Source organism: Mytilus edulis, chromosome 7, assembly GCF_963676685.1.
Source record: "Mytilus edulis chromosome 7, xbMytEdul2.2, whole genome shotgun sequence".
Classification (NCBI taxonomy): Eukaryota; Metazoa; Mollusca; class Bivalvia; order Mytilida; family Mytilidae; genus Mytilus; species Mytilus edulis.
In genome coordinates, this window is record NC_092350.1 from 20,064,039 (window position 1) to 20,091,728 (window position 27,690).

The window sequence follows — 27,690 nt, forward strand, 5'->3', positions numbered from 1 at the left end:
TTCACTCAAGATTGTAATTAATGTATTAATATTGATTGAGGGCATGTATATGGACCTTATGTCATTTGAATGATTGAAAAACAAACTTCCCCTTTTTGCAATAACAATTTGCAAAGTTGATCAAACAGCCTTATAGTCATTTATAACACATCTTTATAAGTTACAAATTGAAGGGCGATAACTCTAACTTTTCCTCCGAAACAAGACTTTGAGAAGGTGCTGTTCATGTGTTTATATGATGAAACATGAAAATGTGACAGATGAATAGGTTTTCACGAATATCAGCGTGTAAGAGACTGAAAATTACAGTTAACCACATTGTAGGTCGAAGAATGTCAACCAATAGTGAATGCTCAGCTGGAATAATAGGTGAGAAAATCTGATATATGTTAAAAGTTCAACAGTTCAAATACATGACTTATGTAAAAAGAAAAGATGAGAAAAACTGTGTGGTATTTGTAAACATGTATATGGTATAAAATTGACAAATGTATACTTTTCAGGCCTTAAAAGTTGTAGTAAAAAAAATCAAGAGAGAAGAAAACAGTAAAAAAAAACTGGCAAAAATGTGGACACTAATTAAAAAGACTATGACCTATTAATTAAAAGGTCTAAAATGCTAAAGAAAACCGAAAAATACAAACAGCTGTCACAAAATACTTTATAAAATATTAAATTGAACTCTAAATATTTGAAAAAAAATATTCTGAAAATTCAGGAAGAATCACAGTGTCTTTAATTAGAAGGGTACGTAATAACAATTTCTCAAAGATGCTTGATTGGATCATAACTGATCGATGTGCTGTCAGATGGGATGGCTTATAAAATTAAAGAACTCCCCCCTTTTTCATTCATTCACTATCATGACTATGCACTACAAATATATGATGTAAACAGTAAATATATTATATTAAACATTATTAATTCTCATTAACAAAAATAAAAAAACTTTTTCCTGATCGCTGATCTAAAAAGATATAAGAAGATGTGGTATGACTATGAGTGCCAATGAGACAACTCTTGATCCAAGTAACAATTTGTAAAAGTAAACCATTATAGGTCAAAGTACGGTCTTCAACCATGTCAACACGAAGCATTGGCTCACACCCAACAGCAAATTATAAAGGGCCTAAAAAATCACTGAAAATTACTAGTGTAAAAGCATTCAAACAGGAACACCAGTGGCCTAATCGATCTATATAAAAACGAGAAACAAAAAACACTTATTTTTCTTCGATCAGTGTAATAGAATAACTAACATACATGTACATTAAAAAATGCTAAATTTGTTTTCTTGTTGCTTAATAAGTCTTGTCTCTATAAAACTTTTCTTCTTGTCTCTTCTTCATACTTCTTGTCACTAATTAATAAAATATTTGGTCCACTTACATTCTTAAAAAAAAAAATAGCTCTAGGTGACCTTCTTTTTCTGAAGTCTGCTTTACTTAAGACCAATCATTTCACCAAATCACATAACTACATGCAGGTCATTTTTAAATATCTGAGATCTTAACTCTGACCCTAAACTCATTAATCTAATTCAATGAACCATATAAATTAGATCACAGGGACAAATGAAAATGTGCATTTTGGATGATAAAATTCATTATGTATGAACTATGCACAATTAAGCTCCACCAGGTTATTACATTTATTAATCTATAAACATTAAAGCTTTTTAATTTCAGTTATTGGTGATGAAATTCTCAAAGGACAAACAGAAGACACAAATTCCCACTTTATCTGTAAACATTTGTTCTCTCTTGGTGTCAAAGTGAAAAAGGTATACCTTTATATAAAATGTATAGTTTGTTATAACCTCTGATGGAACAGTAGTTCTCAGTGTTATACCAAGGGCCTTAAAGCACGATGGTACCCTGATGCTATATTGTTTAACCATGGTGCTATCTTGGATGATTTAATAATACATGTAGAAAGTATAAGGGCCATCACATGGTGCTGTATTTTTGGGAAAAGCAGTACTTTTATGTAATTGTTAATTTCAATGGTGCTATTAGACAATTCTTGGGAGAACACAGACACTCTGGTATATTCACTCCTACTGAAAAAATTGTCAATACACTTATCAAAAATAAACCAAATAAAAGATTTTGAAAGAAAGGTGAGGAAATAAAGTATTTTTTCCTGTGATTTTGTCACTGGCAATAACAATATGTACAAGTGCTTTTAGTGAATTGATTTTTACTTTCTAGCTTTTTTATTTCATTAAGCAAGATATGTAAGTCATGTAAGTGAGAAGGTTAGGCACTCACAAGCTATTTTAACCATGCAACATATTGATAACTTTGATGGATGATGGGAGATATGCGGTAGTTGCTGTTTTATTTTATTCACGTCTCATCTACACTCGTGCTGAAATAAAACATAACATATACATGGAAGAGATACTTGCCTATGGCTAAATTATTGATGTCACTGTCACATACACCCGCATTTACTTATTCAATATGCATGTACTGTAAATGTATGTTAAATACACAAATTGGACCATTTTACTTTAATTTCAGGGAGTTTCTTATTTCCTATTTGTATTATAAACATTTGTTTCTTAAATAATTTTCTTGTATTACAGGGTAGCATTCCTCAATTTGATAATTATACACAATATATATATAAATTTATGTGGTACATCTTGACTTGTACTTGTGTGCTTGCTTATTATGAACTGCTTATATGATAAATGTAGAGAATGCTACTATGTTATAAAAATAAGAAGATTTGGTATGATTGCCAATGATTTTCCCCACCAGAAAACCAAATGGCATGCATAGAATGTTAAGAATAGAAATACTGTATATGAATGTTATTATTCTCAATTGCTATTGTTTTTTTTCTATTTTAGATATCTGTGATAGGAGATGACTTGGATACCATTGCTCGTGAAGTCTCGTTGTTTTCTAAGTCATTCACACATGTAATAACAACTGGTGGTATAGGACCAACACATGATGACAAAACTTTTGAAGGTGAAAATATTTCTAAAATGAGTTTCATCTGTATGTAGTTGCACTTTTTAATTAACTATGAAGAATCCAAGATAGGGGATATAATCATCTTGAATTGAATGAAGACATTTTTCATGAAGGAATTCTTTATCATATTTATCTTCAGGTTATATTTTCTGTAAACTATATTCATTGTCATTGAAATTCAAGAATTTGATATCACCAAAAACTTCTTTTTTGTAACTTTGATAATATCCTTCAGTTTGCATGTATATATATAGCTTTTTTCACTGTTGAAGCAAATATAGCATAGTTTTTCTGTATTTGTTGTAGGTATAGCTAAAGCCTTTGATGATGTTTTAGAACCAAACCCTGTGTTAGTGGAGTTGTGTAAAGAATACTTTGGGCCTGCATCATTGGATTCACCTAAAATGAAACTTGCAATGGTAACTTGAATAATAATATCAACTGCTTTTTCAAGCTGAAAAAAAAAATGGAATATTGTGATTGATTTCTATACGACCGCAAAATTTGAAAAAATTTTCGTCGTATATTGCTATCACGTTGGCGTCGTCGTCTGCGTCGTCGTCGTCGTCCGAATACTTTTAGTTTTCGCACTCTAACTTTAGTAAAAGTGAATAGAAATCAATGAAATTTAACACAAGGTTTATGACCACAAAAGGAAGGTTGGGATTGATTTTGGGAGTTTTGGACCCAACATTTTAGGAATTAGGGGCCAAAAAGGGCCCAAATATGCATTTTCTTGGTTTTCGTACTATAACTTTAGTTTAAGTGAATAGAAATCTATGAAATTTTGACACAAGGTTTATGACCACAAAAGGAAGGTTGGGATTGATTTTGGGAGTTTTGGTTCCAACAGTTTAGGAATTAAGGGCCAAAAAAGGGCCCAAATAAGCATTATTCTTGGTTTTCGCACAATAACTTTAGTATAAGTAAATAGAAATCAATGAAATTTTAACACAAGGTTTATGACCACAAAAGGAATGTTGGGATTAATTTTTGGAGTTGAGGTCACAACAGTTTATGAATTAGGGGCCAAAAAGGGGCCCAAATAAGCATTATTTTTGGTTTTTGCACCATAACTTTAGTATAAGTAAATAGAAATCTATGAAATTTAAATGCAAGGTTTATGACCATAAAAGGAAGGTTGGGTTTGATTTTGGGAGTTTTGGTCCTAACAGTTTAGGAATAAGGGGCCCAAAGGGTCCAAAATTGAACTTTGTGTGATTTCATCAAAAATTGAATAATTGGGGTTCTTTGATATGCCGAATCTAACTATGTATGTAGATTCTTAATTTTTGGTCCCGTTTTCAAATTGGTCTACATTAAGGTCCAAAAGGTCCAAAATTAAACTTAGTTTGATTTTAACAAAAATTGAATCCTTGGGGTTCTTTAATATGCTGAATTTAAAAATGTACTTAGATTTTTAATTATTGGCCTAGTTTTCAAGTTGGTCCAAATGGGGGTCCAAAATTAAACTTTGTTTGATTTCATCAAAAATTGAATAAATGTGTTCTTTGATATGCCAAATCTAACTGTGTATGTAGATTCTTAATTTTTGGTCCAGTTTTCAAATTGGTCTACATTAAGGTCCAAAGGGTCCAAAATTAAACTAAGTTTGATTTTAACAAAAATTAAATTCTTGGGCTTATTTGATATGCTTTATCTAAATATGTACTTTGATTTTTGATTATGGGCCCAGTTTTCAAGTTGGTCCAAATCAGGATTCCATATCAAGTATTGTGCAATAGCAAGAAATTTTCAATTGCACAGTATTGCACAATAGCAAGAAATATCTAATTGCACAATATTGTGCAATAGCAATTAATTTTCAATTGGAGTTATCTTTCTTTGTATAGAATAATAGTTGATAATATATGTTGGAAATTTGCCAGACATGACTATGATGTCATTTTCTATTTTTATTTGCCAATAACTTTATGTAAATAACTTCATTGGAAATTTGCCAATATAAAATGTTGCTGATGAAGCTTTTTTTCCTTATCTTATCTAAAATGTTTTTAGATAATGTATGTTGGACATTTGCCAGACATGACTATGATGTCATTTTCTATTTTTATTTGCCAATAACTTTATGTAAATAACTTCATTGGAAATTTGCCAATATAAAATGTTGCTGATGAAGTTTTTTTTATTGTTTTATACAATAAACAATGTATATTCACTTTTACTACCAACCAATCTTTACCATTCAGTGATAACAAGCACTTTATTTTACATTTTAATTTTTTATGATGTATTTAAAAGAGTAGTTATTGTTGCAAACTCCATTAGAAATTTGAATTGATATCAGTTTTGGAGAAAGGGAAACGGGGATGTGAAAAAAAGGGGGGGGGTTTAAATTTTTCTCATTTCAGATTTCATAAATAAAAAGAAAATTTCTTCAAACATTTTTTTGAGAGGATTAATATTCAACAGCATAGTGAATTGCTCAAAGGCAGAAAAAAAACTTTTAAGTTCATTAGACCACATTCATTCTGTGTCAGAAACTTATGCTGTGTCAACTATTTAATTTTAGATTTAAAAAGTTTGAAGAAGAAATCTTTAATTGATGTGTAAAATCTTGACATTTGATTTGTGTAAAAAAAAACCATGTAATGTCAAAAATTTGATCACAATCCAAATTCAGAGCTGTATCACGCTTGAATGTTTTGTCCATACTTGCCCCAACTGTTCAGGGTTCGACCTCTGTGGTCGTATAAAGCTGCGCCCTGCGGAGCACCTGGTTATGTCCTTGTCATCAAACGGAGGAGGCATTAAGTCTTTCTGTACGTCAACCAAATGTTATGAAACTTATACACTTTGAATGCTTATTACCACAAAATACAGATCAAGTTCAAATTTTGGTGGCATCATTTTTATATGACTGCAAAATTTTTTTTGTCGTATATTGGTATCACGTCGTTGTCGTTGTCATCAGCATCATCTGAAGACGGATGATTTCCAGATCATAACTTTAGTATAAGTAAATAGAAATCAATAAAATTTTAACACAAGGTTTATAACCACTAAAGGAAGGTTGGGATTGATTTTAAGGTTTTTGGTCCCAACAGTTTAGGAATTAGGGGCCAACCTTAGGGGCTAACCTTATATGAAAGAGCAGGCATTATCTGTGTCCATGGGACACATTTTCAATCTAGTTACCAGTAAAAGCACTTTTACTCGACATGTAGCTAAATATATAAATGTTTTCTTCTGAACATTTTTTTTAGCATGTTCCATAATCATTTCCATTTCCTTGTTTAACGTGCATAATATTAATCAAACATAACTGAATTGGAAAGAATTTATGAGAAAAATATATTTTAGGTACCAAAGTCAGCAACTACAGTGTATGGTTATCACCCAGAGACAGGACAGAAAAACAAATTCCCATTAGTTACTATTAAAAATGTTTATATCTTCCCTGGAGTACCGCAGTTATTAGAAAGATCATTTATCACATTAGAGGTAGGTAAAAAATGATTTAGTTTTAGACGACCGCAAAAATTGAAAAATTTTTGGTCGTATATTGGTATGACGTTGGTGTCATTGTTGTCGTCATCTGAAGACATTTGGTTTTCGCACTATAACTTTAGTATAAGTAAATAGAAATCTATGAAATTTAAACACAAGGTTTACGACCATAAAAGGAAGGTTGGGATTGAGTTTGGGAGTTTTGGTCCCAACAGTTTAGGAATAAGGGGCTAAAAAGAGCCCAAATAAGCATTTTTCTTGGTTTTCGTACAATAACTTTAGTATAAGTATGCAGAAATCTTTTAAATTTTAACATAAGGTTTATGACCACAAAAGGAAGGTTGGGATTGATTTTGGGAGTTTTGTTCCCAACAGTTTAGGAATTGGGGGCCAAAAAAAGGTCCCAAATAAGCATTTTTCTTGGTTTTTGCACAATAACTTTAGTATAAGTAAATAGAAATCCATGAAATTTTAACACAAGGTTTATGACCACAAGAGGAAGGTTGGGATTAATTTTGGGAGTTTTGGTCCCAACAGTTAAGGAATGAGGGGCCAAAAGGGTCCAAAATTAAACTTTGTTTGATTTCATCAAAAAATGAATTATTGGGGTTCTTGGAATGCCAAATCTAACCGTGTATTTTGATTCTTAATTTTTGGTCCTGTTTTCAAATTAGTCTACATTAAGGTCCAAAGGGTCCAAAATTAATCTTTTTTTTGTTAATTTCATTTTAACAAAAAATGAATTCTTGGGGTTCTTTGATATGCTGAATCTAAACGTGTACTTAGATTTTTGATTATGGGCCCAGTTTTCAAGTTGGTCCAAATAGGGGTCTAAAATTAAACTTTGTTTGATTTCAACAAAAAATGAATATAGGGGGTTCTTCAATATGCTGAATCTAACCATGTATTTAGATTTTTAATATTTGGGCCCGGTTATCAAATTTGTCCATATTGAGTTCTAAAGGGTCTAAAATTGAACATTAGGCCACAGTTTTTTATTTTGTTGGTTTACGGATTTTCTCCCTGAAAAAGTCTGGTCGGTTGGTCGGAAAAAAAAAGAAAAAAAATATCTTTCAAGACAGAAAACTGATATGCAAAATAAATATATATTTCACCTTTCTAATAACATGTTTGTTATGCTATTTTGTCATCATTTCTTAAATTTTAGTTCGATGAAATATTATTGCTCAGCTGTAATAAACATCGCATGACATTGTCTAATAATTTCCCGTAAAAAAAAGGGGGTGCACGGACAAAGACGAAATTAAATCGCCATTTCACAAATAAGAAAAACAGATTTACGTAGCTGTTAATCAATTCCAGAAAACTTGGTGAATAATGATCTTCAAGCACGAAAACTGATTAAGAAAATAAATGTAAAAACGTTGTACACACGTGTCAAAAACGTAATAGACTCGTCCACTGGAAAAACGAGAATATCGGGTTAATCTGTTGTCATGCATTCCCATTTCTTATCCAAATGGATGAATTTTTTTTATTATCTATGAAACAAGAAAATTTCAAATGATTTGTTAATATTCAGTACTTTAACTTGATGTCTTGAACATCCACCTGACCACATTTGGACAAGTCTATTTCTATGAGAAGATGCATCTTACGGACTGGTGACAAATAAGGGAAACGAACTTATCGTGTAATTGGTTTTAAACACAGGTTTCGTTCCGCAAAATTATTTGCACAAACGACATTTCAAGGTCATTAGTAGTTGATTTGTCTATTTTTAGAAACGTAAACTGGAAGTTTCATTTTTTCACAACAGAAAGTGTTATCAATTCTGTTAGTGATTAATGCATTTCATTTCATAAAAAAAGGATATTTTAATTATTTTTCAGGGATAATGCATTTGTTAGGGTTGGCGGGAATAAAAAAGCATGAAAAGTCAATTTTATTCTGGAAATCGGCAAAATCGGGTCGGCAGATCCGTAAACCAACAAATTAAAAAATCCTGGCCTTATTTGATTTCATCAAAAATTGAATTCTTGGGGTTCTATGATATGCTGAATTTAACCATGTATTTAGATTTTGGATATTGGACCATAATAGGTAAATGTCCAATTTAAAAATTATAAGTTTTTAAGTTTGAGTTCTTAGACCACATTCATTCTATTTAATCACAATCCAAATCCAGAGCTGTATCAAGCTTGAATGTTGTGTCAATGACTTTCCCCAACTGTTCAGGGTTTGACCTCTGCGGTCGTATAAAGCTGCGCCCTGCGGAGCATCTGGTTACTTTTTGTTTTAAATTTAATGATCCTTTTAACAATGCCTTTTTCATTCTCTATTTCATGAGTGATTATGCATTATTGACCTTGTTGCATAAAGAGCAAATTTGGCTTATGAACAGGCAGAAAAGAGGCAACCTGTTTTATTGTGATAATCTTCTCCTGTATTATCAAGTCAGAACCATTAAGCTATGAAAACATGCACCACATGTACACTAAGTGTAAATATTTGTTTTCCAAAATTTATAGATGGTGAGCATAAGGTCTTTTTCAGCTGCAATCTCAATAGAGAGTGTCTGTTTTTGGCAATCATTTCCTGTAATTTTCTACCAAGATTTTATAAAATATATGTATATGAATTAAGAATGTGCACCTCACTTAGTGTTCTCTTTTGGCCCAATTCTTCACCTTTATCAAAGGTTATGAAACGTCTGATCTTCAAAACGTTAAGACAAAGTCATGTGTTATTATTATCCAGAAAAGGCTAATTTTTGGCGACTTTTCATTGTTTTTGACTAACATCCTGAAAACTTTTAGAGATAGCTCCATAGAGACACAATAAAAACATTTTTAAATCTCTGTCCAGCCATCTACAATTTTATTGATACTACATATTTTCATCAGCTGTTTCTACTGAAATTATTTTTGATTGGTTTCTGTTTTAGCATTTGTTTAAAAACCCTTCAAAAGATTTTTACACTAGAGAGATATATGTTGACAAAGATGAGGTATCAATAGCTGACATCCTGAACACTGTAGACAGTAAACACAATAATACAGTTATCCTAGGGTCTTATCCTGATTTCAATAATAGGTATGTTACTGTTGAGTATATGTCATAGATCAATTGTACTGTTTTAAATAAATCTTGGAAATGAAGTTTTGATACAGAGAAGTGTATGCATACCCCACACTCCAATAAAATGTCTGTCCGTTAGGCCAATGAAATTTTCAGCACAATTTTCTCAGAAACTACACAAAAAAGTCATCAAGACTTACTGAAATTTGAAATCAAGCTTCTTGTGAGCATGCCTTACTGTGTCTGATGCAGTTTCATTGAAATTCCTCTTTCGGTTTCTTGAACTCTGATATATTCTGACACATGAAGGCAATATATGAAATTTTTGTCCCAATTTTCTCAGGAACAGCATATTATTTTTTTTAAAACTTTGTGCCAAAAATAATCAAAATTTCTGTTATGTTTGACATAATAATTAAAGTGTTTTAAGACAGGTTAAATTAATTCAATAAACCAATGAATAATGACAAAGTTTGTGTTAGTGAGGTTCCTTGTTATTGGGTATTAAAACCATAAATACTTAGAACTAAATGTTCTTTTGTTTTGTTATAGTTACTACAAAGTAAAGTTAGTACTTGAGTCTGAGACAAAGAAAGATTTAGATGATGCTTGTCACACCTTGACTGAGAGCCTTCCTAAAGGTAAGTGTAAATAACTTTGTAAAGATTTATTGTGAGTTCTGTCTTAATCAAGCACTTTCAGAACTGGAGATTCGAAATTTTGAAATCTTTTATATAAATTAAACAGGATTGTTCTCAATATTGCAAAAATTAAAATCACAGTATATTCATTGTATTCGAACGACCGAATACCAAAAACGCTAACCGGTTAACCGGACTTTTTTTCAATTTTGATAGATTTTATATAAATTTGAATTGAAATCATTAAAAAGTTAGGTTTTATTGAAAAAATGTCGTCGTGGTAATTAATTTGACAGATCAGTTGTCCAGTAAATTGATTGCTATTGTTAATCATGTTAATCCTATAAACATGAAATTAATTAGAACTCGTCCCTCAGCTCGGGGCAGAATCTTAAATAAACATAATTAGTATACATGTTTTTTTAGTAGTAACTTTAAATCAGTGATGCGATTAAATACGATTTTCTTCATTTTTTCGTTTCTGATCTAATATTGTGTAAACCTACATCTAAATGTGCAACCTCCGTCGTGCAAGGCTTAGTCTTACTTTAAACGAAATGCAAACTCATACTTTTTGAAATGCAAACGAATGTGAATGTACTCAATGCATACTTATAGTACGAGTAACATGCAAACAAAGTAAAGAAACAGGCCGTACGGTGACCTATAGTTGTTAATTTCTGTGTCATTTTGATCTCTTGTGGAGAATTGTCTCATTGGCAATCATACCACATCTTCTTTTTCATAATTAATCACTCAAAATGAAACACTCCACATCATTTTCGGAGACAACAAGTGAAAAGGAAAGAATAATCAGTTTCAGACATATTCAATTCTACGAGATCAAGAAGTTTTTTTTAATTTATTTTTATACGACCGCAAAATTTGAAAAATTTTTCGTCGTATATTGCTATCACGTTGGCGTCGGCGTCGTCGTCGTCGTCGTCGTCGTCGTCCGGCGTCCGAATACTTTTAGTTTTCGCACTCTAACTTTAGTAAAAGTGAATGGAAATCTATGAAATTTTAACACAAGGTTTATGACCACAAAAGGAAGGTTGGTATTGATTTTGGGAGTTTTGGTCCCAACATTTTAGGAATTAGGGGCCAAAAAGGGCCCAAATAAGCATTTTCTTGGTTTTCGCACTATAACTTTAGTTTAAGTGAATAGAAATCTATGAAATTTTGACACAAGGTTTATGACCACAAAAGGAAGGTTGGGATTGATTTTGGGGGTTTTGGTTCCAACAGTTTAGGAATTAAGGGCCAAAAAAGGGCCCAAATAAGCATTATTCGTGGTTTTCGCACAATAACTTTAGTATAAGTAAATAGAAATCAATGAAATTTTAGCACAAGGTTAATGACCACAAAAGGAAGGTTGGGATTGATTTTTGGAGTTGAGGTCACAACAGTTTATGAATTAGGGGCCAAAAAGGGGCCCTATTAAGCATTATTTTTGGTTTTTGCACCATAACTTTAGTATAAGTAAATAGAAATCTATGAAATTTAAACACAAGGTTTATGACCATAAAAGGAAGGTTGGGTTTGATTTTTGGGAGTTTTGGTCTTAACAGTTTAGGAATAAGGGGCCCAAAGGGTCCAAAATTGAACTTTGTGTGATTTCATCAAAAATTGAATAATTGGGGTTCTTTGATATGCCGAATCTAACTATGTATGTAGATTCTTAATTTTTGGTCCCGTTTTCAAATTGGTCTACATTAAGGTCCAAAGGGTCCAAAATTAAACTTAGTTTGATTTTAACAAAAATTGAATCCTTGGGGTTCTTTGATATGCTGAATTTAAAAATGTACTTAGATTTTTAATTATTGGCCTAGTTTTCAAGTTGGTCCAAATGGGGGTCCAAAATTAAACTTTGTTTGATTTCTTCAAAAATTGAATAAATGGGTTCTATGATATGCCAAATCTAACTGTGTGTGTAGATTCTTAATTTTTGGTCCAGTTTTCAAATTGGTCTACATTAAGGTCCAAAGGGTCCAAATTAAACTAAGTTTGATTTTAACAAAAATTAAATTCTTGGGCTTATTTGATATGCTTTATCTAAATATGTACTTTGATTTTTGATTATGGGCCCAGTTTTCAAGTTGGTCCAAATCAGGATTCCATATCAAGTATTGTGCAATAGCAAGAAATTTTCAATTGCACAGTATTGCACAATAGCAAGAAATATCTAATTGCACAATATTGTGCAATAGCAATTAATTTTCAAGTGGAGTTATCTTTCTTTGTATAGAATAGTAGTTGATAATATATGTTGGAAATTTGCCAGACATGACTATGATGTCATTTTCTATTTTTATTTGCCAATAACTTTATGTAAATAACTTCATTGGAAATTTGCCAATATAAAATGTTGCTGATGAAGCTTTTTTTCCTTATCTTATCTAAAATGTTTTAGATAATGTATGTTGGAAATTTGCCAGACATGACTATGGTGTCATTTTCTATTTTTATTTGCCAATAACTTTATGTAAATAACTTCATTGGAAATTTGCCAATATAAAATGTTGCTGATGAAGTTTTTTTTTATTGTTTTATACAATAAACAATGTATATTCACTTTTACTACCAACCAATCTTTACCATTCAGTGATAACAAGCACTTTATTTTACATTTTAATATTTTATGATGTATTTAAAAGAGTAGTTATTGTTGCAAACTCCATTAGAAATTTGAATTGATATCAGTTTTGGAAAAAGGGAAACGGGGATGTGAAAAAAGTGGGGGGGGGGTTAAATTTTTCTCATTTCAGATTTCATAAATAAAAAGAAAATTTCTTCAAACATTTTTTTGAGAGGATTAATATTCAACAGCATAGTGAATTGCTCAAAGGCAAAAAAAAACTTTTAAGTTCATTAGACCACATTCATTCTGTGTCAGAAACCTATGCTGTGTCAACTATTTAATTTTAGATTTAAATAAGAAGAAATCTTTAATTGATTTGTAAAATCTTGACATTTGTTTTGTGTAAAAAAACCCATGTAATGTCAAAAATTTGATCACAATCCAAATTCAGAGCTGTATCACGCTTGAATGTTTTGTCCATACTTGCCCCAACTGTTCAGGGTTCGACCTCTGCGGTCGTATAAAGCTGCGCCCTGCGGAGCACCTGGTTCAATCTGAAGTTGGTACAAACGCTATAGTTGATACGGTGTAGTTGATTATTAAAAGTCAAACTTCGCCAGGAATCCCCACAGACAAGCCTGATAATGCCAGAGGACAAACTTCAATTCTAAAAGCGTAAATTTATGACTTGGATGAAAGGTTGCCAAATTGACACTCAAACCACATCTTATAGTTCATGTTGTTTATTCTTTAGTTTTCTATGTTGTGTCATGTGTACTATTGTTTATCTGTTTGTCTTTTTCATTTTTAGCCATGGCGTTGTCAGTTTGTTTTAGATTTATGAGTTTGACTGTCCCTTTGGTATCTTTCGTCCTTCTTTTATATCTATGTGTAGGGTACTATTGATAAGGCTTGCAAGCACCAACTCAAACTACCGGTTAACCGGTTAATCGGTCGAACGATTATCCGAGTAACCGGTTAGGCAAAAGTGTACGATTTGACAACACTAGTTATTACAAGTGTTATGTCTAGTCAGGTTTTCTAGTTAATACAGAGATCTGTTTATATTCCATACATAACTTGACTGTTGATGCTAACTACAGCATTGGCATAAAGTTGACCATCTTATGAAAGAACCAATACTTTCAATATTTTTATGGTTTCAATTCTCTAAATTTTGTTTGCCTCAAGCAAATGTTATGAAAACTATATATACAATGCTTATTTTCACAAAACACAGATTAAGTTTGAATTTTGGTGGCGTCACTTTTACCATTCTAGAATTACGCCCTTTTACAAATGGAAGAATTCCTTTCTCTAAAATAAATTTGCCTCAACCAGATGTTATGAAACTTGATATACAATGCTTATTACCACAAAACACAGATCAAGTTTGTATTTGGCAATTTTACCAATCTAGAGTTATGCCTCTTTACCAATTGAAATATATGTTTTCGTTCTCTAATTTAAGTTAGCCTCCACCAAATGTTATGAAACTTAAATACAATGCTTATTACCACAAAATACAGATCAAGTTTTAGAGTTATGCCCCCTAATAATGGTATATGCAAGCAGGGGCATAATCCATTACCCATGGACACATTCCCCATTTATTTCTTTATTGATAACCTTTTGGACTAAGAGATACAAGTAATTATTATAGTTACTTAACTAAAAGTTGTTGTATCAGTTATGAGTGCATAAAGAAGTAACTCCATTACAAATTCATGATGTTTATGGTCTACTGTGTTAAACACTTATGATAGAATCTCTTATTATGAGTTACAGAATAATATTATTTGGTATATATATCGGTTCCTTGCAAGATCTACATATATGTCAGGTAAGGTTCACTTGACCTTGAACTCATTTCATGGATCAGTGATAAAGGTAAAAGTTATAGGGTCTAGTCCATATCTGTATGGAATTATTGTTAAATAAATGTACATGCCAGACTGGCAGGTTTTATCTAACGTTGACCCCCAATTTCATAGTTTATTGGACATATGATATTTTTGTTTGGTCTATTTCTCAGATACTATAAGCAATAGATAGGACCACTATATTTAGTGTATGAAATGATTGTAAAGTGAACATACTATATATTTTGAGGGATGTAATCCTCTTTTCAAAAAGAGTGAACATTATAGCTTAAATATCTTGACTGTTCAACTTATGATCGAGTTCATGTTGAAAGTCTGTGATTTGAAGGTTTCACTACAAGTATCACATAAACTTAACATTTTCAATGATCTGTGAAAAAAAATCAGTCAGACGAAACTAGCACGTCGGACGTCTAAATTGCTGTTGTAAACAATTTTCATAAGAACGAACAAAATCTTCATAATTGAATGCTTTTCTCATCACTTGGCGTCCGTCATCCGTCATCATAGTCCGTCGTCCTTAACTTTTTCTCCTCTCCTCTGAAACTACTAAGCCAAAGTTAACTAAACTTATACACAATCATCATTGGGGTATCTATTCGAAAAAATTAGCCAGTGACCTGGCCAACCATCCAAAATGGCCACCACAGCTTAAAATAGAACTTAGGGGTAAAATGCAATTTTTGGCTTATATCTCTGAAATCAAAGCATTTAGAGCAAATCTGACGAATGTGAACTTGTTCATAAGGTCAAGATCTATCTGCCCTGAAATTTGAGACCAATCAGGCAGCCTGTTGTTGGGTTGCTATCACTGAATTGGTAATTTTAAGAAAATTTCGCTGTTTTTGGTCATTATCTTCAATAATATTATAGATAGAGATAAATTGTAAACAGCAATAATGTACAGCAAAGTAAGATCTACAAATAAGAAACAAATGGTAAATTGTCCCCTTGAGGTGTTATTGCCCTTTTTAGTCAATTTTAAACAATTTCCATTAAATTTTGTTAAATTTTGTAAAATTTTACAAAATATTTCGTCTGAAACTACTGGGCCAAGTTCATTATAGATATAAATAATTGTAAACAGCAAGAATGTTCAGTAAAGTAAGATCTACAAACACATCATCATCACCAAAAGAAAATTTTGTCATGAATCCATCTGTGTCCTTTGTTTGATATGCACATAGACCAAGGTGAGCGACACAGGCTCTTTGCAGCCTCTAGTTTATTACTGTAAACATTACAAAGGTTTCTATTAATGTGGATATTTGTGGGACAGCATGAATATAGAAGATTTGTCTTGCAACATTTTGCATCACTTTCAAAGAAGTAAAAGTTGATACAATTATTTTAAGGAAGTACACCACTAATTCATGGTCCCATTGCTTTCTATGTTAAATTCCTCCGTTTCAAGCAGGCACACCTCTTTTATTTAAAGTTCAAATAAAGTGGCAATCATTGCATTTCAAAGCAACACTTTATGGTGTCTTGTACTGAAAAAATCAACATACCTTACATTGCATATAAGAAAGAACTGGTTCCCGGAACTTCAGATGTACCAAAACAGGTACTTCAGATCTGACAAACAGACAAAATGTACCCTCTTTTTAAAATTTAGTGCAGTTTTTTTACTATTCAAAATTAAAAGTCCAAAAGTGTTCTACAATGATCACCAGTCCTTCAGCTTTCATTTGATACCAAAAATACCTAAATATTCTACATATTTTGAAAGTTACACTCATGCGTAGGAACTATTTTGTGTTAAAGATGTACTACTTTCTGGTATGTGCTTTCTGGCCGGGCCTGAATTAGTGGTGTTACACCTATAACAGAACCAAACTTGCTATATTGACTTGAGCATTACTTTATTTCATTCTATGATCTATTTCAAGCAATAAAAAACATATAAAGCCTTAGTCCAAATACTATTTTATTAATTTAAAGCTCAAATTGGACTGGTAGTAACATATGGGTTATTCAAAGAAAACTGCATATGTATATTACCATTGGCCAATATATTTTTTTTATTCTCAATATCATTGTTTTATTTATTAATTTCTATTAGAAAAGCTATGTGCTTACTAATAGTCATATTTTTATCAGAGGTTCTTCATTAAATAACAATACATTAGTCGAAACTTAAGACATAAATGAGAAATTATCCCCCCTTTTTTCTTGAAATTAAAAAAAGGCTTTTTTTTTGCATGAAATATAATTCTGTGGTAAAACATAGATTAATAAGAGCAATTTATATATCCCTCAGCTAGATAACTTGCTAAACTGGTCCAAAATTACATGTACAGTGAGATTTAAGAATTCTTATATGAGTATATACCATTTGCCTAGATTGTAAAAGGCTACCATAAGAAAAACAAAAAAACTTGAAAAATCATGAGATTATTTTGACCAAGAGCTATTTTGTTCCATAAACAAGTCATAAAATACATGTTTTATTGATTTGAATCAGAAAAAATGCAAAAATGAGAACTTGGAGTCAAGTCTTAACTGCATGCATGTTGTATGACCATAAAAGGCTAACATATTTGAGTATGCCAATTTAAGAGCTTAAATTTCCCATAAGCAGGACGGTTGACCCAAAAAAGATGATTAGACATGATTACTAACATCCTATTTGACTTATTTTCATTGGAATAGGTACAACTTCTAAAAATTGGATTTCTGGTGATTCTCTGTAATAGGAAGTACACCACTAATTCATGGTCCCATTGCTTTCTATGTTAAATTCCTCCGTTTCAAGCAGGCACACCTCTTTTATTTAAAGTTCAAATAAAGTGGCAATCATTGCATTTCAAAGCAACACTTTATGGTGTCTTGTACTGAAAAAATCAACATACCTTACATTGCATATAAGAAAGAACTGGTTCCCGGAACTTCAGATGTACCAAAACAGGTACTTCAGATCTGACAAACAGACAAAATGTACCCTCTTTTTAAAATTTAGTGCAGTTTTTTTACTATTCAAAATTAAAAGTCCAAAAGTGTTCTACAATGATCACCAGTCCTTCAGCTTTCATTTGATACCAAAAATACCTAAATATTCTACATATTTTGAAAGTTACACTCATGCGTAGGAACTATTTTGTGTTAAAGATGTACTACTTTCTGGTATGTGCTTTCTGGCCGGGCCTGAATTAGTGGTGTTACACCTTAAAAGTTAAATAAAAGTCTAAATCACCTATTAAGTTAATGAAAAAAGCTTGTATGTTACTTTCTATTTTCATCAAATAATTGACATAATGAATTCAATTACATATTTTCATCAATCTAAGTGCAGTGATTCCGCATGTTACTATAATGTATGCTGATATATGTATTAAGTGACTTTAAGTGGGTCAAGGATACCATATAGTATTACAGAAAAAAGTTCCATAAAAATCATATTTGGTTGTCATGAAAAATACCTTTGTACAGAGAAACATAATTTTAAATGTCAACATTAAATGATAAAAGTGTTGAAATTAATTCCCATAATCATTGCTTATAGAATTTTTTATGTTTTTATGCTTTTTTCTAGTCTTAATAGAACAGAAAAATAATCGACTGTTTACAAGTACTTTGTTTGACAAATGACATCTGTATGATTCAATGACATGTAAAAGTTGCATTTGTAATCAAATGTCAGTAGGTGAACCTACAATCAATATGATTTATTCACAGATTTAGATTTAGTACCAACATGCACTTGTACAACATGCTGGTACTGAGAAAATTAATAAAAAGTATGTGTAAAGATTGGGTAATTAAATCTAACTTTACATGCTTTATATCAAATAGCTATTGATTTTATACAGCACTGTAAACTTGAAAAATGTAATCGATAGAACATCTGAAAATTTATTAAAATGATTTCTGGTTGTATAATTCTTTATGCTAGAGGTTTTCACCCAAATTTAAAATTAGAATAATGAAACCCCTGTTTATATACCACAGATTATTTGATTGATTGATTATTTATTTGCTTATATCCAGTGGCAAAATTATCATGTTCCCTCAGGACAACAGAAAATATGTAGATTCAATATTTTTATATTAAAGTCTCACTTCTTGCAATACATGAATATACATATATATGCATGTACCCTATTGATATTTTAAAACTACATCAGTCAGGAGAATTGAGTGATTTCTTTAATCAGTTAATGAGCAATATTTTATCAAGAATGTTCAAAGTAAGAGTAAGTGTGTCTTAAAATGATGACCTATTTTAGTTGGACAAATAAATGATTAGACTGAGTGACTTGAATTATTGCTGATTTAAATACATGTATACAAAATTAATGATTCTGGACTTATTATATGATTCTTAAGTTATCAGAACCAACATCTGTGTTATTATGATGACCGGTCATGTCAGGAGATGACACCCACAAAGAGTTCAAATCAAAAGGATCATCACCAAAATACACAAATACATAAGAAAAATCACTTTCCAAATGTATGAATTACATTTAATGACAAATAAGCCTAACCAATACAGGTACTTGTTGAACAGTGAAGCAAGAGTTATCTTTTAACTTTTATAGGATTATCTCTGCAAGGCAGTTTTAATTCTTAAAATTTTGAAAATGGTTAGTCCGAAAAAATTTGAATGAATTTTGCAGTTTACAATATCAAATAGACTTGCCATCAAACATTGCTATTGTACAAGTGAAAAGTTGATTCAAGATTATTTTTTCTGCAGAAACAGAATATTAGGAAATGCTTATTGAGGGGGGAGGGGGGCAGGACCTTTATTTTGGATATATCGGGATTTCAGGATTGATCCTTTAGGTGTAATACCACCAAATCATGGTACGTCACATCGGGTTGTATACGAAAATAGGTCGGAACAAAATATTCCCTTGAATTTGACAGTTGTAGGTAATTAATCCTACATTTTATTGCAGTAAAATATTTCTGTGTCATAAACATATGTCTTGGGTATTTCAAAGCACCATTATTTTTTTACTTGGGGTTTCTATAGAATATTTTGTAAACTTGTGGTTACATGGTCCTAAATCTTGTACACAGGTTAGATAAGGGGAGAAATTTGATTAGTTAACTTCCAATGATGGTTATTTTCTTATATGCAATGAAATGTTATGTGAATTTTTTTTCTATAGTACTGGACAGGATAAAACTTTACTCATGCCAAGTATTTCTTTTTTTGAAACAATAAAAAAGAAGATGTGGTATGATTGCCAATGAGACAGCTGTCCACAAGAGACCAAAATGACACAGACATTAACAACTATAGGTCACTGTATGGCCTTCAGCAATGAGCAAAGCCGATACCGCATAGTCAGCTATAAGAGGCCCAGATAAGACAATGTAAAACAATTCAAACGAGAAAACTAACAGCCTTATTTAGATAAAAAAAATGAACGAAAAACAAATATGTAACATATAAACAAACAACAACCACTGAATTACATGCTCCTGACTTGGGACAGGCACATAAATAAATAATGTGGCGGTGTTAAACATGTTAGCAGGATCCCAACCCTCCCCTAACCTGGGACAGTGTTGTATAACAGTACAACATAAGAACGAACTATAAAAATCAGTTGAAAAAGGCTTAACTCATCAGATGGACAAAAATACAAGGGGAAAGTGCAAATTCAACAGAGATTAATAGGGGAAAATCAATGGTTGTATTATAACTTAAGGGATCAAGGAATTCATTTTTCGAATTTCAGGATGTCAGGATTTAAATTTCTTTAAATTCCGGATTTCGGGATCAGGACCCCTCTCCCCCTCCTTATTAAAAAGTTGGTCCTAGTATATGCTAATAAATTCATTATAAAGAAGAGGGGATGTCTTCAAAAGGGTAATGGAACATAGGGATAGGGGGAACTGGGGAAGAGGAAGAGTAAAAATAGTTATAGAATGTTTTTTGCACTGATTTTTATACAACCACAAAAATTAAAATATTTTTGGTCGTATATTGGTATCACATCGGTGGTGTCGGCGTCCTCCAAAGACAAATGATTTCCAGATATTAACTTTAGTACAAGTAAATAGAAATCAATTAAATTTTAACACTGTTTATAACCACATAAGGAAGGTTGGGTAATTGTTATTGGGGGTTATGGTCCTAAAGGTTCAGGAATTAGGAGCCAAAAAGGGGCCCAAATAAGCATTTTTGTAGTTTCCAGTTAATCACTTGTGTTTAAGTGTATAAATCTCTTTGAAATTATACCACAAGTTTCCATACTACATACAAAGGGATGGTTATGGGGGTTATGGCTCAAATCATTTAGCAATTAGTGGCAAAAAGGGGGAAATCCAAGGGTATTTCTGGTTAAAGGACAATTTAGACAATTTAAAAGCTGTGTAAGGGAGGTAATCAAATTCCATTTACAGAATACTGTTAGATATATTTTTGATTACCTCCCTTACACTGCTTTAAAATTATGTATTAAGAAATGAGGATTGTCTTGAGATGATTACCTGTAGCTGTTAGTTCATTTGTGGGGAGCACAATTTTTCTCGTTTCAGATTTCAGAAATTAAAAAATATGCTTCAAATATTTTTTTTTTTGAGGGGATTAATATTCATGCACAGCATAGTGAATTGCTCAAAAGCATTATTTTTATTAATTCATTAGACCACATTCATTCTATGTCAGAAACCTATGCTGTGTCATTTAATAACTATTTAATCACAAACAAAATTCAGAGATGTATGTTGTGTCCATACTTGCCCCAACTGGTCAGGGGTCGACCTCTGCGGTTGTATAAAGCTTCGCCTTGCGGAGCATCTGGTTTCTAGGAGTAAGGAGGAGGGGAGTAAGAGTAGAGGGAAGGGAATTGGGAAGTAGGTAGTAAAAGTTGAGAGTAAGGAAGTTTAAATCAGGTCCACTCTGAAGAAATCAAGATAACTGCACTGGTTAATTAGGTGACAGTGAGTTATAAAGAGTAACTATAGTTTCTAATGTACTTTTCAAATACTGAAGATTTGATTTAGTGTGGCCTCAAAACACAGTCGATGACAAATCATTGAAATGGATGTAAAAACATTAATGTATTCATTACACATGATGAAACAGAGTTGAGCATTCAGGAGTGCAAGCTAAATAACCTTCTATTTTCAGATTAATTTTATACATGTTTTTGATATAACCCATATATATAAGGTTTCTCTACATTCTAAAGTTATCTCTGTCCTTATTAAGACATCAGTCCTTGATTTAAGTACAGATTAAAGGATTGACGTGTGATAGTGATGTCAGGTAATATTACAGGTAAGATGTCTCACCTGTTCTATACGGTAATTATTGATAATTATTTACCATCTGTATGGTGTTAAATCATTCTTTTATTTACTATATGTTTCACTTACCTGGCATCAATCATGGTTTTTTTTAACTATGTATATAATGTTCATGCAGTTAGTGTCAGTATACTAAGTTCACAATCAGTATTCTATTTTATTGTGAATAAATTGTGACCATATCATATAAAGTCAATATGACTTATATATAATGTTTGGTAATTCTCAAGGTATGTTTGATATTCATATTTGAAATAGAATAATATGCTCCTGTAGATAATTTAATTAAATACTTTAATTTATGATTGAAAACACTTTATGATATACATGCATTCAGTTAATTTCAGAGGAATGATGTACTGTATTCTTATTCTTAGTTTTTTATGATGCATGTATGTAGAATACTAGGATATATTTCAATCTTGTTTTATCTTTGTCCAAATTAAGACATCAGTCTGTATTGAAAGAATAGGTAGATTAAGAAGGTAGACAAAATATTTTGTCGAAAGGTCATGTGATCTTTTCTTCAAACATTGGATCTGTCAAATTTTCTTCCATTTACTACATGTATAACTAAAATATTCTCCTCTGAAACTATAGTCTGCCATTTCAAACCAAACTTGACCAAAAATTATTTTTTTGGTATCTTGATCCCGACTGTCAACCAACAAGTATTGTCTATTATATTGTACACCTTTAAAGATAGAGAAAATCTGACATTGCATAAATATTAGGATGTCAAGGTCTAAAAACTATTCAGTTTTACCAAAATTAAGACATCAGTCTGTATTGAAAGAATAGGTAGATTAAGAAAGTAGACAAAATATTTTGTCGAAAGGCCATGTGATCTTTTCTTCAAACATTGGATCTGTCAAATTTTCTTCCATTTACTACATGTATAACTAAAATATTCTCCTCTGAAACTATAGTCTGCCATTTCAAACCAAACTTGACCAAAAATTATTTTTTTGGTATCTTGATCCCGACTGTCAACCAACAAGTATTGTCTATTATATTGTACACCTTTAAAGATAGAGAAAATCTGACATTGCATAAATATTAGGATGTCAAGGTCTAAAAACTATTCAGTTTTACCAAAACAGTCAGCCAATTGTTGATATGTGTATGAGTTCTTGCTCTTAAATATAAAATTAGGAAATGTACATGTGCTATGACTGTCAATGAAACAACTATCTGCCAGAGACTAAATGATACAGATGTTTGATGAACGTAAATAGTGCAGGTTTCATTGAGTACATATTTTTGCGTTAACCAACAAATATATTCATGAGCCAGGCCTTATTCAATGACATAAATATACAATTTTCGTGTGATAGAGGTAACAAGTGTGGAAAAATATATTCCTTATCTCCAATTTTAAAGAATTATAAAGATTAATCGCTTTAAAAAAAATAATTATGGGTGTATAAACCCATAGTCACTCACAAACATATCACAAAGGACCTTTGGACTTTTATTTGTGAGTGAATTGATCTAGTTTATACACCAATTAATTCCTTTAAAAAGTCGTTTAATTCTATAATATTAAATGTTATTTATTATTGTTTTAAAAAAAGCCTTGAAACTGGAAACTGATTTATTTCTTGCCAACTTAATATATATATAAAGCATTTTAAGAAAGATTTTATTTTGACACAGATTGTTTTAACTAGTGTTGTCAAATCGTATACTTTTGCCTAACCGGTTACTTGTATAATCGTTCGACCAATTAACCGGTTAACCGGTAGTTTAGGTTAATGTTTGAAGGCCTTATCTATAGTACCCTACACATCGATATAAGAAGATGTGGTATGAGTGTCGGTATGAATGTGACTACAGCCCATCCAAGTCATACATTTACGTTTTTATAATACAATGAATTGAAGTTTGGCCTTTGGTTTTATAAGGCTTGTCTTTGAAGATTCCTGTCGAAGTTTGACTTTTAATAATCAAATACACGGTCTTAACTATGGCGTTTGTACTAACTTCAAATTGAAAAAGGAAAAACAAAAACGTCTTGATCTCGTAGAATTGAATATGTCTGAAACCGATGATTCTTCCATTTTGTCTTGTTGTCTCCAAAAATAATGCGAGGTGTTTCAATTAAAATTGATTAATCCTGATATTCGCACCATCAAGTATACATTGATTACATTCATGTTGGTTTGCTTTTTACAGTTTTGAGTTAGCATTTAGTTTAAAGTATGACAAGGACTTGCCCGACGTATATTGCACATTCAGATGTAGTTCTACACAATGTAAGATCAAAAATGAAATAATGAAGTAAATCGTACAATTTAATCGTATTACCGATTAAAAATTACTGTTAAAAAAACATGAAACTAATTATGTTTCTTTAAGATCTTGCCCCGAGCTGAGAGACAAGTTCTAATTAATTTTATATTGTTGGATTAACAATACCAATCAATATACTGGACAATTGATCAGTCAAATTAATTACCACGACCACAATTTTTAAAGAAAACACAACTATTTAATGATTTCAATACAAATTTATATCAAATTTATTAAAATTGAAAAAAAGTCCGGTTAACCGGTTAGCATTTTTGGTATTCAGTATTCAGTCGTTCGAACGGTTAACCGGTTAACCGTTGACAACACTAGTTTTAACACAAAATAAATCCATAATCATTCAGTGCTTATTACATGTATTCTAAAAATTGCAATATGAATATGGTAACCTACATTGCTACCTTTATAATGACATGTGATCATAGTAATAGGGTTGAAAATGTTTGGTTTTTTTGCATTATTTTATAAAAGTAATATTTTTCATGAAATATTTTCTGTATACAACCTTTCACATTAGAATTTTCATAATATCCCAGGTCAGATAAAGCATGATTCAAAGAATTTGGTCCATTTATCATATTTTTATAACAAAAATATTCTTACTAGGATTATTGGGAATATGTGTTTTAAGATTGATACTTATAATAAAAGTTGATTTGTCAGAAAGAAATACACACTTCAAGATGATTTTTGTCAGTTTCCTAAAGTTTGTGTTATTAAATACTTATACCTATATCATGAACTAAATGTACCCAGTGTATTAGCTTGAGTGATAGTGCATTCTTGTATTGCTTTCATTTAACCAGGATGTTTATTTCACACTTGATGACCTCAGATAGTAAAGTAGATGTAATAAGTCAATTTTACATCCTCAATTATTATCAATGAATTCTTTACATTTCCATATAATCTGTAAATCAGTCAGCTTATTCAATAGAAATGTACAAACTTTTTGGTAAGTTTCAAATTATAGAGAAAGCCACATATTTTATCATTTGTTGATGTCAGGTATGTTGCATTTAAATATTTTTGAATTTTCATTTTCTAGCTATATATATAGACTTTATCTGATCAGGATTTTCATACACATGTACAGAAAGAAAGAGAATTTCGATTTTACTAAAAACCGCTAACCCAAATAATTTAGTCCCTCCCTAGCTATGATCAAGTTACAACTCTCCCCCTTATTTAATGTAGCAACAGTAGAATATTTTCTGGTTATGGTAGCCTGGGCCATAATACTGAAAGGTCAATCATTAACAATAAATTCAATTTTTTCTGAATTGTTTATCGACAGAAATTTGAAGGTGAAATAATTGGTGATAATCTTCTTGAAGAACCATACTTATGTGCTGGTTTTAAAAAGTGAAAGTGTTGGGATAGCCTTATAATCTGATATAGGATACTTCTTCTCATTTAAAACTTCATTCATCTTTAATTGTATTTTCAGATTGTATTGTTGAGTATGATAAATCACCAATTCATCATGCTGTAGACAAAGTGTATGGTATTGTTAACTCATGTGAGAGATGTGAATATACCAATAATGTGAGAGAGGCTGTGAAAATCTTAGAGGAATGTTTAGACAAATATGGGTAGGTATTATCCAATAGAACAAACAGTTATGGCGGTATAGTTTTAACTTATATATGTGTCTGAATTCTAATAATACACATAATGTAAGGTTGATCATGTATTTTAACCCTCTCCATATTTTAAAAAGCTTAGTGTTTTTTTTAAAATTCAGGGTAAATGTACTTGATACAATGTTATTAAATGTGTCTACATTTTTTTATGACCATATTCAAAGATAATACTGTTTGGGTAAGATAAACTTCCTACCACAATCAGGTTTAGATAAAATCTGAAACAGTTTGTTTGATTTTAAACAAATTCACAAACAAATCTAACAGAGTATGTGAAAGATTCAATTTTTGAGAACAATTATGGAAGATAGAAAATAAGGACAACCACTGGGTCCTTTCTCAAATTCTGCAATAAATATAACAAAATCTAACAAAAAAGTTTATTATGAATTTTTTTATATGACTGCAAAATTTTTTGTTTTGTTGGTATAATGCTATGATGTTGTCGTCAGCTTTGTCTGCGTCAACATCGACATCTGTCAAAGACACATTTGGTTTGCTAATAATAACTTTACTTAAAGTGGATCTCTTTGAATTTTAACAAGAAGGTTCAATACCACAAAAGAAAGTTTAGGATTGATTATGGGGGTTGTGGTACCAACAGTCTAGGAATAAATGACCCAAAAGGGGCCTTAAACAAGCGTTTTTGTAGTTTCTGGACAATAACTTGTGTGTAGCGGTAAGTTTATGGATATCTCTAATATTGTACTACAAGATTACATATCACAAAGAGAAGGCAAGGATTGAGCTTGGGGGTATTTGCCTCAAACATGCAGGACCACTTGGTCACCGAGGACCCTTTATACTAAAGGCACTTACAAATCAAATTTTTCTTTTACAAAGTGCCCCTTGAAGATTGATTTGCTCACAAAGTATATATAAATTATGGTTCATTCCAATTTAGTTGAATACTAATTAGAATTTGAATTTTGATTTCAGATTAGATGATCTCTGTGTAGGATTCAATGGTGGGAAAGATTGTACTGTTTTACTTCATTTGTTTTATTCTGTTGCCAAAAAGTAAGTATAGTAAGAGCTGCTATACTGAATTTACATAAGCTGCTAACATCATGGTAACTGATTTTGATGATCAAATAAATCATTAACATAGATAGAGAAGTCAAATTTTAAAAGGCATGTAAAACAGATATTTCTACCAAACTTGGGTAAAGTTTACAATGATTCTTAAAATTCCACATGGTCGATGAACCAACTCCCATTAATTTTGACTGCCAAAACCTGTTATAAAAAATAACAAACTACCATCAATTATGGCTGCGGCTTTGAGTTGAAAGAGACATTAAAAAAAGAAAACTGGAAAAAAAACATGATAAAAGTTGGCAACACAGATAATCTTTCTATACTTTTCTCTGAATTTGTCATATTTTCATTATATAGACTCATAACAAGTTGAAAGAAAGATCTATATTTTATATCTATATTGAATATTCAGATTAGTGTAAGTATTTATACTTCGCCTTAGAATTTTGGCCAGTTGATACTTAGTTTTCCATCATATTGAGTAGAATAATTGCAATTATTTCAGAACTGGTTTGTATTTTCCATCACTTTAAGATAAAAGTTTTCAAATTTCATATTTTTTTCCAGAAAATTTCCAGTTCATAAAGATAAATACAAAGCTCTGTACATCAAGAGTAAATCTGTTTTCCCTGAGGTTGAGAAATTTATACAGATATCTAGAGATAAGTATGTCATTTTCACTTTTACAATTATAACCTTTTTTCATTTGGATATTTGCTAGATATTTCATAGAAAAGAGTTGTGTGCCACGCATCCTGTAAACTAATTTTTATGAGGAAAATATTTTTAACAGTTTGGGTTGGA

At 31.2% G+C, this 27,690-nt stretch overlaps 1 protein-coding gene across 1 annotated transcript in view; it reads left to right on the plus strand.

Annotated features, from left to right (window-relative positions):
• LOC139480976 (FAD synthase-like) overlaps positions 1-27,690 on the plus strand; it is a 31,052-nt gene continuing 3,362 nt past the window's right edge. The window contains exons 1-10 of the mRNA XM_071263974.1: positions 1-369; positions 1,689-1,783; positions 2,864-2,987; positions 3,300-3,412; positions 6,318-6,458; positions 9,373-9,521; positions 10,059-10,147; positions 25,650-25,794; positions 26,785-26,865; positions 27,454-27,552. Of these exons, the coding sequence (XP_071120075.1) occupies positions 261-369; positions 1,689-1,783; positions 2,864-2,987; positions 3,300-3,412; positions 6,318-6,458; positions 9,373-9,521; positions 10,059-10,147; positions 25,650-25,794; positions 26,785-26,865; positions 27,454-27,552 (1,145 nt within the window). The 5' untranslated portion in view covers positions 1-260. The remainder of the gene's footprint in view (positions 370-1,688; positions 1,784-2,863; positions 2,988-3,299; positions 3,413-6,317; positions 6,459-9,372; positions 9,522-10,058; positions 10,148-25,649; positions 25,795-26,784; positions 26,866-27,453; positions 27,553-27,690) is intronic.